We start from the raw sequence: 13,701 nt of genomic DNA, 5'->3' as shown, positions 1-13,701 counted from the left end.
GGACCCGATAGGCCACTCTGTCCGGCGAAAACGAGAAAGAGATCGAACGATCTCGCTTCATCGACCCCTTCTCCCGGTGTACTATAGATCGCACACGAGCACCGTCTACCACCAGCGGTCCAGTATGACCTCCTCTCCCTCCTCCGTATTCGCATCTTCCTCCTCCGCCTACTCCTCCGGCCATCTTTACCCCTCTCTCAACGTGCTGTCTTATCGTTCCTCTCCTCTAATCCGTGAAATGTGGAACAAGAACCGCGTGGCGAGGCAAGCCGGTACCAGTGGCACCGACAAACTCGGTACCAGCGGAGGTCTCTTCAGAAACAACTCGGACACCGCCATCCGTCTTTCAACCACTGCCGTCGGCCACGACAGTTGATCGCAACACCTACCTACCAGCAACACACGAGATCCGCGAACACCTACCACAAGTGACAGTTGAAGAGATCGGAGACCAGACAACCCGAACTTCAGACCGTTTCTGAAGAAATTCCGCGAGGGAATCCACGCTGAGAGCCAAAGACTGTTAAATAGGATTAATAGGGACCAGGATAGGCACCTGGACCGGAACCACTCGAGACTGTTTGGTCCATCGCGGTGGGAAGCTCGAGGACACGTGGCTGGAGAATGCCGCAGTCAGCGGTTCAACCGTGATCACTTGGCAGAAGCGAAAATCCCCGTGTGTACCGCGCGCGAATCCGTCGCATCGTGGACATTCAGTGTCGAGTTAACACGGTCGAGCGTCAGAAATGTCGAGACCAGGGTGCGGAACGATGACGTCGAGAAGAACGAGAACGGGGAGGATGGTCCTGATAGGCCTGATCCTCCTGGCGCTCCTGGACACCGTCAGCGGTGTCCCTTACAAGAGATCGCTGCTCAGACTGTGCTCCAAGAGCCTCAGCGATGCTTTAGCGCTGGCTTGTAAGGATCGCGGGTACAACGAGCCGTTCTCCTATAGCGCAGAAGCGGATCCCCAGGACTCGATGGAACCAGGACTGGTGGAGGAGTGCTGCTACCGTCAGTGCTCGTTCTCGCACCTGCAACAGTACTGCAAGCAGGACACGGACAGCCCCGTAGGCGCCTTGTGAGTGGATGTTAGTTTCTCCATTTTTTCTTTAGTATTTGCTTTCGGTGCTTCACCTACCACACTCTAGTTGCGCTATCCTGCACGAGCTCGCTTCAGGATCCCCTTGGGATACCTAATTTTCCTGTCACGCCCTCGAACCGCGGCGCGATTGAAGGAAGGTCTCGTCAGTGGACTTCGCGCTTTCTCTCGACACGAGTGAACATCCCGGGAGGTGAAATTGAAAGGTCGTCGCTGCTCTGGTTGCTGATTAAGTTCCCTTAACTCTCTCTGTAACTCTGTTAACCCTCTCGACGACTCTTCCAGTCGCGAGCAGTCTCGTTCCGGGAGACCGGGCACGCTTTTCGATCCGTCGCGATACTCCGCTTCGGATAATGGTCACCTACTACCGAGCCCGCGGACCAAGGCTGATTTAATCGCTAGTTAACTTGGACGACTTGTTATGCGGAGCTCGCGATCCTTCGCCTGGTTTTTTCCATCTCTGGACTGCAATTACGCGCATGAGAGGTTAACCCGCAACCGACTGGTTCGGATCGCGATCGGAGACTGGCTTGTCAAAACACGGGCGGTTGCGTAACGCGGTCTAGCGCGTCGATCTGATAGCTGGTTTCGTTTAAAGTTTAAAGGAAGTAGAATTTGGGATGCCCGGACAGTGGTCCGGGTCCAGGATTGGCTGCGATCGATGGTGACACCTGGACAGGCCAGGTTCAATCATAGAGATCGACTGTTTGAGTTAGGGGTAGATTTTCGACTTTAGGATACCAAAGTGTGGTACTACTTTGATAGGTTGAGAGTACTCGATGTTGACTTGGAGATACTAGATCCAAATGTCAGCTGTACAGAGCATCGCGTTGGTTAGGTCGAGGGCCCTCTATTTTGACTTTGAGACACCTGAGCAGTGGACCAGGTCTCGGTACCATTCTCTGTTTCTTCGCTGATGTTCAGTCGTGGGACATCCAGACCTCAACCGAAGGACTGGGTTCTTCCATCCCTAACGATGGGTTCTAACCCAGACCTAACCCAGACCTAACCATGGGCTCTACTTAGATTACGAGGCTGTTGACGATGAGTTCCTCGGTGTGACGATTCCTCGGGTGCTCACCGACGGTCCTGACCCTTCGTCATCCGGAAGCTCTCGTCCCTAGCTCTTCGCAGATTCCGTTTAGCCGCTGGTACACCCGTTATGGTACACCGCTCCTCGAACCGCGGCCAGCAAGCTGATCCCTGCAATCAACATGTTGTTATTCTTCGGTGCTGGTCGATAGAAGAGTCGGAGTGGACTTTTACCTCGTCGATAGTAGGTGGTTTACACCAGCAAGCGTGTTATTAACCGTGACTGTCGGTCAATTGCGGTGCACGAACGCGACGGAACAGAAAACCGGAACAGCGCGCGGGCGAACGAGAGAGAGCGGTCCGCGCAACGCTTTATCAGCGGCACGACGATAATCTCTGTCGCTTTTCCTAAAGTTCACGGTTGCGCGAAGTGGCCTCAGCAGGAAGGTTAGTCCGAAGTACTAGGACGATCCGTCGGGCTATCTCTCGCGTCGCCTTGTTTTTTCTCCTTTCTATCCTCCTTTCGTTTATGCGTCTTTCACGAAATCGCGCGAGTACACGCCATCTTTACTTTTCGCGCAATTTTAATGCGGCCGATTCTCGGAATTCGACTCGATTGGGCACTTAGTCGAAGTTTCTTTTAGGTACGATTCTCGCCTTAACGTTTGCGAAACGCTGGAACAAATTTTAGTTAACACTATGGCGTCCGCCGATAGGACTGATTGATAGTTTTCGCATGGCACCGCAGTGGTGCCACTGGCATTTGCCCGATAGTTTTCGCATCGCACCACGGTGGTGTCACCGGACGCCATAGTGTTAATGTACGCTTCTTTATTTACTGAATTCTCGACGGAATTAATTCGCAACTTTATACAGTTTTTCGTGATACTATATATCCTTCGCCTTTATATAGCCTTTCAGAATTACGATAATGGCAATTAATGAAGTTTTATGAAGTATACAAGTAGAAGAGTTTGTTTTCAACTCTTTTTTATTGTCTCCCTCCTGGACGATCTCAGGTATCGGTTTCGTTGCTGTTTACTCCAGATAGGAATGGTACTCGATACACGTGATTCGCAGTTCCATATTTGGTCGTCGGTGGTAAACATCAACAAGCGCACTTGTTCCCGTTGATAACGTGTTATTTGTACACCGCCGCTGAAGAATCTATAGACCTCCACTCGTCCCTCTATTTGCGCTTGTCGGCCCTCGTCTAGACGGGGACGTGTGTGTCTTTCGGCTTGGACACCAGTAATTGATACTCGATGATAAGATCTGACGGTATCGCGTGCTTCCACTTAGCCCACAGAAAACCGTTTAGAATGAGATAGAAGCTGCCAAGAGCTCAACTGGGTAGCACGATTAATAAGCAAGGGCTTTGATGAAGATAAGTTTATTAACTCATAATGTTTGAGGTTAGAATTCTCTGTAGAACGATGACACAGGTACGGAAAAGACACAGGTAGGTAAAGTTCCTAGCCTATAAACTTCAGTAGATAGGTACTCCTAATGAAGTTTAGATTCACACGTCAGTAAACATTGACAGGTCAATTTGTATCGTGTCCTAAAAGAAACAGACCTCTTTAACCTAACAGGTCCAACCCTTGACATAGTCCGCTATCTGTTAGAGATAGTCTCGTGTAAACCGCGTCGTTTACTTCGGAAGATCTCTCAGCTACCGTATCGTTATCATTGTTGACGCATCCTCTACCTTTCTTCGCTCGACGCAATAATAACAGGTTAGCCTGCGATTTTCAATTATCGATGTGTCGCGTATTTTGCAGCAGCGACAATTCGTTAGCGTCGAAAATCAATCTCTGAGATCCGTAAGCAGATTATCGTGGATAGGTCTAGAACAGGCCCGGACAGATTAGGGGTTAGGTGCTAGGCCAACCACTTGAAGCAATCACGTTGGCTGATGATTGCTGGTCTATTTGATAGGCAGCCAAAGAGTTACGGGTCAAAGCTCAAGAGAGCAGACCTGCGAGGCACCATGAATTAAGTGGAACTCGAGTTAGCTGCGCGCAGTAGATTGCGCGGCCGACGGTCTGACCAGAGATACTCCTGGTCCCTATTCTCCTTCCGCGCTCGTTGGATCCTCTCACTGGCTTATCAGGAACTCTCGAGGTTCCCCTGTAATTATAAGTATAAGCTGTAGAAGTTGTGTGCATGGCTTTGCTGTTGGGGTAGCTCTATTCCTCTGCTCGCGTTCTTTGCATTGCTTGACCCACTCAGGTGTCCATTTAAACTGCTCACTAGAGCAGTAAACAAACCAATACCAGTAGCACCTGTACTCCTTCCACGAGCTCGTATCTGTTCCCCAACGCAAATAGACATAACCCTACTTCGTAGCAACTCCTTGTAACCCCTACCACTCAGGTGCCTATCAAATTAATCTGTAGTTTGTTATTAGGTTAGTGCCACTTCCTTCAACTCTTTCTCTCTCTCTCTCTCTCTCTCTCTCTCTCTCTCTCTCTCTCTCTCTTTCTCTCACTGCTTTTAATCACTGCTCACTGCTTCTAATCATCAGATTCGACTAGAGTGCGATGCTTGGCCCATCCCGGTGTCCACGTGAACCATGTGCTAATCGAACATTTCCTTTTCTCTTTTTCTAGAGATAACTCGGTCTGGATAGTAAATTTACCGTATTCCTCTGGGAGGCCGGAAACGTCGTCGGAGGAGATATCGAGATCGGACACCAACAACGTCACCGGCACGATCAAGTGTAACATCCACGGGTTGAAGGGGACCAGGAAGAAAGGAACTAACACGTACCACGACGACTGCGTTGGCTGCGATGGAAAGGTCTCGGCGAGGAGGCATCGCGGCGGCCGGCATCGACGGCAGAGGCGTCGTCGTCTTGGCAAGGTACTTACATTGATAATCTACTCTGTCATCAACCATGACGGCCCTTGAACCTCGAGCTAAACTTCATTGAGTCCAGATTAACCCTTTGCACTCGAGAGGTGACTCTCGGTCTAGGTTTCACGCAGTAAATCGGCCAACAATAATATTTGTTTAATTTCTTTGGAACTCAAAGTGTGGATAAAACGGTTGTCGACAAGGTAAAGGTGACCTGATTAAGCATAGCATTTGTGGCAATAGAATACTAAGAAAGCATCTCGAGTTGCTAGTAGATACCAGAAAGAAAGGCCTCGAGTGCAAAGGGTTAATTTACCCTAACCTACCCCTACCACCCAGGTCCTCTGCCTATAAAGCAAACAGGTTACCACGTCACAAAAATGGCGTTCCTAGGCTCACATAGAGCAGAAAAGGCAGCCTTCAGCTGCTGATTAACTTTGATCCAACTAGAGAGACATACACAGCCCCTCAAAGTTGCCATCTCATCACTGGTATCTCGCTACCATCAACCTGACTAACGACGCCCTTTCCTTCGTTTCAGGTACCAGACAAGGCACCAGTTGACGGAACGCCGGAGAACGGGGAGTCCAAGGGTTCGCCGTTCCCGTAAGACACGCAGTCCCGGTCAGGCGAGAAGAGAACAGCCCAGGAACGTTGGAGTCGAATCAACGTTGTTATCGCGGAACTCTCGTTTCCCAAGCTTCGTGGCTCTTCGAGCAGATCCGTCGATAGGAGACGAAGAAGACGGAGAAGACGGAGGATGATGAAACGAGGATCCAGCTGAGGCGCGACACCAAGAATATCGATCCTCTTCACCGGTATCCGATTCACGGATACCGGTGAAGAGGATACAGCTGGAAATGGATGCAACCAATCAGTAAGACGTCTAGTCCCATAAAAGAGTGATAATTGGTCGTTGTATTCACGGTTTGTGAGACGAGCAGCTTCATCCTCCCCTCGAATCCACGGGACAGTAACTCGAGACGAAGATGACATGCTTTTTGCTCGGACCGAGCCAGAAAGAACGACGCTAGAACCATTATTATAGTCGACGGGTACCGTCGACTCGTAGCTCGATTACAGCCTGCCAGCGACCACAGAGGTACGCCTCCGAATAACTCGCTTCGAGGACGACCCTTCGTCGATCGAACGGGTGAGAGATTGGTCGTTTCGTATACATATATATGTATATTACATACCTGTATATGTATATTATCATTTCTTTTTTTTTTTTCTATTGAATGAGTCGCAGTTGCGTCGAGTTTTGCGACAGAAACCGATCCGAGAACGAAGTTCGAACGATCGGGCTTGATATTAGTCGCGCGATCTCTTAGAGAAAGACTTAAATAAGTGTCGAATGCACGTACAGTAGATCCTCCTTAGTTACATGTATTTGGGTAATCCAGTGAAGAACGACGTATCGTTACTATCAACTATTATTAGATCGTCATTCTTCATTTTTAACATCGCGCAATTATCGAGGTTGTACTGTACGTTCATGTACGTCTGTATGTATGTATATATATTTTTTGTTCGTCTTTTTTTTTTTTTATAAACTTGTATGTATGTAATCGAACCATCGCAAGAACTCAAGAAGCCGCGAGGGCTCCTTCCTCTTCCGGTTGCCGATGATTTTTAGCTCCTTTGTCGAACGATGATCTCACTAGTATTAAATCGATGAATTATTTTTTAACGTTAGTGCTAACGGAACTAGTCACTAAGGGCGATTCGGCCGGAAACATCGGGCAACCGTACCAACCCCCGGACTGAGAGAAAATCTGTCGGGGAATGTATTTCGAGGGATGAAATGTCAGTCTCGAGCGTAGGGCAAAATTCGATTCGAACGACAGATGACGATCGAAGCTTCGTTCGCGATATTTGTTTTAAATTTATTATTCGTCTGCTGTTTCGTACTGTAAATATATTTCCGAGTTTTGCTCGTCATTTGTAGACCGCGGATCTTCATGCAAATGTACCAGCAATAATTGAACCTAAATAGAAAATCTTTTACTTTGGAATTTTGTTTAACTTTGTTTGCGTGAAAATCCGCGGGTCGGTCGTTTGAAACGATGATCCAATGAAAAATTTCGCCTGTCTTCAATTTGTATCGCGAGCGATTAGAATGTGGACGGTGTCCAATAGCGTTTTATTTGTCTGACCCAGTTCGGGTCGTAACTCCTTTGAGGACTGATCTTTCTTTCTTCGGTCGATAATTTCGCGTTCCGTCGAGAGAAAGAAACGAACACGGTCGCCAGAGATTATCTCAACGTTTGTATTGTCTGCATACGCGTGCACGTATGTGTAATGTATCTATATATGTTGTATATTTACCACAAGCGCTTTCGAACATTTGCTGTAGTCTGTATTCCACCTCTGTTAAGGATAAATGAGTATTTATACCGATTGAACTGCTACTTGGTCGTCTTGTTTTTCCTTCCTGTCCTGGTGTACCGATTGAGGGGCGGGCGGGGGATCAGGGGAAGGGGAGGAGGGGGCGGTTGAAGACACGATCAGCGATTTGCAACGAACACGTGTCGGTCTTGCGTAACCACCGGCATGTCAGTAGCGATGGGATCAAAGTTTTTCGATAAATTGCTCTAAAATCCACTAATAATCAATTTTCGACGATAATACAACAGAATTTTTAAACAAATGTTCCGTAACATTAATTATTTCGATTTTAATATCTTCTTCGATTAAAGAAAAATTAAAATTCTTTTCAAAATAATATTAACATACAGTTTGTTACAGCACTATGTCATAGTTTATACTTCTTGTTTTCTTAAATACATAGACGAATTTAACTGGCAGTTAAGGTAACCTTTTGCACTCTATATAATTAGTCGCCGGATATACCATAATATTGATGTAACATATACTGAAAACATAATTAAGGTTAGGTTGCAAAACAACAACTCGCTGAACCTCGCCCTTTCACCCTGCTTTCTCCACGATACATCGTGTTTTCATTCTCGCTTGTGCCACATTTGTTGCAAGAAGCGAAATAAAACGAAAATTATGAATAGAAGTAACGATTATCGTTTATCATCCGATAAAAACGTGGTCGAAACGTGGATCCCCGTGCCGCTTCGAGTTCTTTGATCTCGATTTTTTAGGTTGTCGGTTTATTAATATAATTAACGTCGTACTATGCGGATATTTATAGAAAAGAAGTATGAGCAAGGCCGTTCGGTGAAATAAATAAATAGTAAAAGCGAGACGGTTCGTTAATTAAATTAAACGAGGAACTAATATCGTCGAGTCTAGGCAATTTTCATGAAAGGAGGCCTTTCTATGTATGGGACGGTACAAATACCAATAATTTATTTCACTGTGACAGTCGCGTATAACGAGCGTTAGGATAACAAATTCGCAAACATCTAACGCTGTCATAATCAAAGTAATATCATTACATAACGAACGATAACGACGTGGCGCCGTAGTGGCGTCTTTGGAATGTTACAAGAAACTTTCAATGGCGTCGGTGTGACACCCTTTGTCGTGAAGGATTACGACTAATAAATATGTTGATTTTTTTTTAATACATAATACTAGACAACGATCAAACTTCGTTATTATTTCCAGTGTCTACTATAATTTTTATAGTCTCTCTTTTCATTGAAATTTCTTTTTGCTTTTCTTTTTTTCTTTTTGTTTTGCATTCAAGAAATGATCCAAGTTTCCTTGTTGGAAGTCGGTTCCTGAACAGTGCATCTTCTGGCAGATTTAATTATTAACAGGTCACGTTGACATCAACGTGTTAGACGATACTCGTGCACAAGAAGCGAGCACGATAATAGAATCTTCGTCTTTTCAACTGGCAATCAGTAGCAAGCCACGTCGAATCTAGGAGAATTCGCTGTTTATTGAAGTATTTCGTGACGAGCACTTCGGATCTGTTGCTACTTGAAATGTTGATTTTCATGTCGAACATCCATCGCTGCCATATCAAAATATAATACATATCGGTATACATAAAATCATTAATAGACAACCGTATCTATTTCGATTCGAACGTATCCTCAATTTTCTCAATCGAAACTGAAATCAATCAAAAAAATTCATCGTCGAAAGTATCTTCATTCGTCGAATAAATTCATTTCGAATAAATGTTTCTATTTAAAGTCCGCTCGGTTCTTTTCTTATTCGATACTTGAATTCTCTATTTATGCTCGCGTGGGCTGGACGCTTCGAGCCCATCGCTACTTACAAGTAGCCCATTACACTGACAGCCATTAACCGCTGCACACGGTTCGCTTGTAAATTGGATGATAGTAGCAAACCCACTACGGGACATCGTCTCTGGCGGTACGTGCAAGTGCACTTTCAGATGAAGATGATGCCGTTTGGGCTTGTAGATGATTCGAGGCCAGAGAAGCCAGATTAGGCCCGCGCCGACTGTGGCGCCGCCTATGTTTTAATCCACGACAACGTGGATTGAAATATAGAAACGTAAATCGGACAGCTTCGGGAAAATAAAACGGCACTGACTCTATTCGTCTCCTTTTACACATATACAACTTTCGTTCTTACATCGCCCAGCCGACTCGAGTTTAATATTATATTTCGTCCTTTTCATCCCTTTTGTGGGCGGGTACATGTATACTTTGCAATCGCACGTTTTGACAACTCCCGCTTTGAAAGAAGTCTGTTAATAAATATTTAGTAGCAGATAAACTTTGTATATATAGAGAAGGAGACGAATAGAGTCCGTAGCGTTTCATTTTCCCGATACCATCCTATTCACATGTACAATATAGGTTAGTTTACGTGCGTAAGTGGTGGGGATAGAACATAGACGGCGCTACCGTCGACGTGGACTTCCGCGGGCCCCGCTAGAGTGCGCGCGAGGCATGTTCACATTTTTTGGATCAATGTTTGCCCCCCGGGATGCTCGAGCAAATTTACTCGAAGAATATTAAAACACTTCGATCGCCTTATGTACGGATCTGTTTTTAAAAAAAATGTTTTCTCCGTGATTTAATTGTATTTCGTGGAAATGACTTTCTTCTATTTGTTCCTTGACAAGTTGTATTTTGTCTGCCATTTTCTATTTTCCTTTTCTGTAGTTTCGCATCGGACCACTATCTTTTTAATATTTCTTACTATTTTAGACAAACTGCAACGTCACAGATAATTGTATCAGCTTGTTTGAAAACGAAAATGATTATTGCTAACATCGCACGAGTTCCTGGGGAAATTCGAAGAAGTGTTTACGTTTACGATGCCGGAGAAATTATCAAGGCTGAACGAGCAATATTCATTAATCGCGTTGTAAACAGATATTGGATCAATTTCGTGTAAACAAAGAATGAGAGCGTGAGCTATTTTTCGAATGTTTATCTATCTAACAATAAGCCTCGAGCTGTTAATTTGGCCCGAATTGCGACTGAGTCGGGTAACGTTAATTCGTACGCTATTCGAATAAAAATTTGCTGGAATAACGTCCAGCGCTGTCGTAATCCAATTTTATTTAGTTATCTCTAACGAAATTTTTGCGGGATGTCAGGGTAAGTGCGTGGATGCAATGTGTCCTTTATTTCTTCGAGGATTCTTCAAACACGCTCGAATATTTAAGTACTAGCGATGGAAGACCCATTCTCTAAAAAGTTTAGATATTAAAGCTTTAGATATTGGCTGCGGTTTTCGTTCGAAACTCGACAGCGACGTTCGCGTGCCCCGTCAGGGAAATCCCATGCACGGGACTTGGCTCGGATCGTCCATGCACAGCTTCACGTTTGGACAACACTTCGCAGCAACTTTCAGAAATATTTTCTTGTTCAAATCCTTGGAATTCCTCACGAACCTCTCGCCGACCTCCTCGTGAAGCTCTTCGAGGTCTTCGAAGCTTAGCTTGAATTTAACAAAAATAAAGATTAACAAATTGAAAAGTGAATAGTTCAATTATTTTTAGCATCGAGAATTTATAGAATGCAAATTATCTCTGACACTCCGGTTACGTCTATACCGTGATCTGTTTCGTGGAGAAATGCAATTACTTTCTTTCTTCTTCTACTCATAAACCTGACAAGATTGCATTCCTTCGAAAGATTGGTTCGAATCTTTATATATGAAATATTTGATATCCACTTATTTCAGGTGCCACTTTTTTAACAAACTTATGGTCAATCTTAATCCAAAGATACTTTATTAATACAGGGTAGTAACATTTAACTTCGTCTTATATTTTTGAATGTTACACAAAACCAAATTTTATTATTCTTTTTTTAAATATTTTGTTACATCGTATGATTAAGCACACCACCATTATATCCCAAACATTTTCAAACAAGTTTTACTACTGGCTATTATAACGCTATCAAACTGGTCAGTACTTAAAACCAAACAGTTTCAATTCACTCTTTCAACCCATCTTTCAACTCAACAATTTAACGTAGTCGATGTTATGTTATGTTACGTAATATTTTCTACGTAACATAAGCGCGAATATATAGTTCGTTTCTCGATTGACTGCTCGAGGCCACTAAACAAGTATCTCCCACCACTCTGTTTCTCGCTTCGTTGTGTAAACTTGAAGGTCGACTCCTCCTTGTCGTCCATAGTATATTCCGGAATCAACAGAGTATCCTCTGTTTTCTGTCACCGGATAAACGAACTTCGACTAATAACGTCGTGCAAACCACGAGTGATCAAATCCGTGGACAGCACTGTTGCAGGAGGAAGAGTCGTTCCTTGCGTGATTCACAGTGGTGGGAGTGGCATCGAGCAGTCACTTAAGGGCGCTACTCGTTTTCATAAAGCTGAAAAATACACATACTTTGAGAACTTGTTCCAACTGAAAGTTGCCATCGATCGATTCGAGATTTTTACCATTAAGAGCCCTTTTTAAACAATTTTTCTTCCGCTACTCCTTTAATTCTACAACTACAGCCAAACATGGATGAATCGAAACAGTCGAATTAAAACTTGCGGTGTGAAAGGGCGTACAGACCAGCAGTCGTATCCTAACATTAATAATCCAACGTTTTAATCCAATATGTACGTGCATAAGGTACTTGTATCTTCATATTACTCAAGTCGCCATCTTGGTACCTAACTCTGTCCCCCTATAATATTATTCTCTTTATTGAATCAATTAACCAGATTGTTAATACGAAAGGACACTGTATACTTACAGAATATCTATATCTTCCGGGAAAGGGTGCGAAACTAGTCGTTGGACCCATCATCTGACTCGTCATACTGGCGCCCTCGTCAGTTTGGATCTGCAGGCCTGGAGAACTGAATCCCATGTTGTGGTAGGTGTTGTCCGTTGCTCCAATAGAGTACGGTCCCATCGATCCCATCGGCCCCATCGACCCCATCGGTCCCAACTGCCCCATCGGTCCTATCATTCCAGTTGGCAGTATCTCAGTTCTCCATTGCCGCTTCTTTTGAGTGGTGGCAGGCTCCGCTGGCGAATCTAACCCATCTGAAAGACAGATTGCTCGGTCACTAACCTCCTGACACTCTACATGCGTTGCTCACATGCGTTGCTACATGCGTTGCTACATGCATCTTACTCTTGATCAAACTATATGAAACGTATCCCAACTACTGAGGCTAAAACTGATTGTTTATTCTCACCCATCTCTAAAGAACAAATACCTCAACTGCTTACCTATATCCTACTCTCAATCCGAATCGTTTATACTTTACTCTTAATCAAACTGTATCAAACGTATCCCAACTACTGAGACTCCAACTGGTTGCTTATTTTCAGCACAACTCTCACCCACCTTTAACGAACGAATACTTTAACACGCCGTTTACATTCCACTCTTGATCTAACTCGTCTATGCCTTACTCCTAATCAAACTGTACCAAACGTATCCCAACCACTGAGGTCCCAAATGGTTGCTTATTCTCACCACACGTCTCACCAGTCTCTAACGAACGAATTCCCATCATACCCTAACTAGGAATACTCCAAAAGTATATATTCTACTCTTAATCCAACTCTGTCAAACGTACTCCAACTATTAAAACTCCAATCACTCGCTTTCTCAGCTCCCCATCCAAATCTGACGAACAAATTCCTCATCAAGAGTACCCTAACTAGTATTCTAAACAGTTCGTCAACATTTTCTATTCTCAATCCAACTCTGTCAAACGTACTGGCAACTATTAAAACTCCAATCCCTCGTTTTCTCAGCTTCCTATCTAAATCTAACGAACAAATTCCTCATCAGGAGTACCCTAACCCCGAGTACGTCAACTGCTCGCCTGTATCCAACTCCTATTACAATCCAACTCCAACAAACACATCCCAACTCACCTATGGTCAACGTTCGGACCAACGGTCTTTGCTCCTGAACGGATCGTTTGCTCCTGGGCCCCTTGCAGCTGTTGATGATGGCATCCCTGGCGATGTTCTTGCACGTCAAGGGTATCCGCGAGTCTCCTAAGGAGACGTCCAGCACCGCGACTAGCATCGCAGCGAAAAGCGCGACGCGTATTGTTTGCCGCACACGATCCATAACGCGCTAGTTAACGAAAAGAGGTTGCCAGCTATTTAAAACGCGACGATATCGACGATGAGATGGTCCTTGTGCTACTCAAGACGTCCACCGATCCTTCGCATTTTAAATCCCGCTGTTATCCGACGGAACGTGTCGCTGGCCCGTTCGCACAATCGGGATTGTTTGCAAGGTCGTCACGTTTGTAACATATTTGATGCGGATTCTTATCGCATCGAAGAATGC

At 44.7% G+C, this 13,701-nt stretch overlaps 2 protein-coding genes across 4 annotated transcripts; one reads left to right on the top strand and one right to left on the bottom strand.

Annotated features, from left to right (window-relative positions):
• Positions 1–238: 238 nt before the first annotated feature.
• LOC128890297 (insulin-like growth factor I) lies at positions 239–5,678 on the top strand. Its single transcript, XM_054148659.1, has 3 exons — positions 239–1,081; positions 4,750–5,002; positions 5,538–5,678. Exons 1-3 carry the CDS (start codon positions 747–749, stop codon positions 5,604–5,606), a joined length of 657 nt encoding a protein of 218 aa, XP_054004634.1. The 5' UTR covers positions 239–746; the 3' UTR covers positions 5,607–5,678.
• A 3,163-nt stretch (positions 5,679–8,841) lies between these two features.
• Positions 8,842–13,569, bottom strand: LOC128896271 (uncharacterized). Of its 3 annotated transcripts, XR_008461950.1 has the most exons (4): positions 13,275–13,568; positions 12,133–12,428; positions 11,828–12,063; positions 11,178–11,757 (listed from the first exon to the last, which is right to left on the bottom strand). XR_008461950.1 is itself a non-coding variant. In XM_054159500.1 (3 exons), exons 1-3 carry the CDS (start codon positions 13,474–13,476, stop codon positions 10,679–10,681), a joined length of 669 nt encoding a protein of 222 aa, XP_054015475.1. In that variant the 5' UTR covers positions 13,477–13,569; the 3' UTR covers positions 8,842–10,678. The 3 variants fall into 3 exon arrangements, 2 of the variants coding, with proteins under 2 accessions (XP_054015475.1, XP_054015476.1); XM_054159500.1 differs by lacking the exons at positions 11,178–11,757; positions 11,828–12,063 and adding an exon at positions 8,842–10,849 and having other exon boundaries at positions 13,275–13,569; XM_054159501.1 differs by having other exon boundaries at positions 11,178–12,063.
• Between the last annotated feature and the right edge of the window lie 132 nt (positions 13,570–13,701).

This window comes from Hylaeus anthracinus, unplaced genomic scaffold (assembly GCF_026225885.1).
Source record: "Hylaeus anthracinus isolate JK02 unplaced genomic scaffold, UHH_iyHylAnth1.0_haploid 0, whole genome shotgun sequence".
Classification (NCBI taxonomy): Eukaryota; Metazoa; Arthropoda; class Insecta; order Hymenoptera; family Colletidae; genus Hylaeus; species Hylaeus anthracinus.
This window is presented reverse-complemented; position numbering and strand designations above follow the sequence as displayed.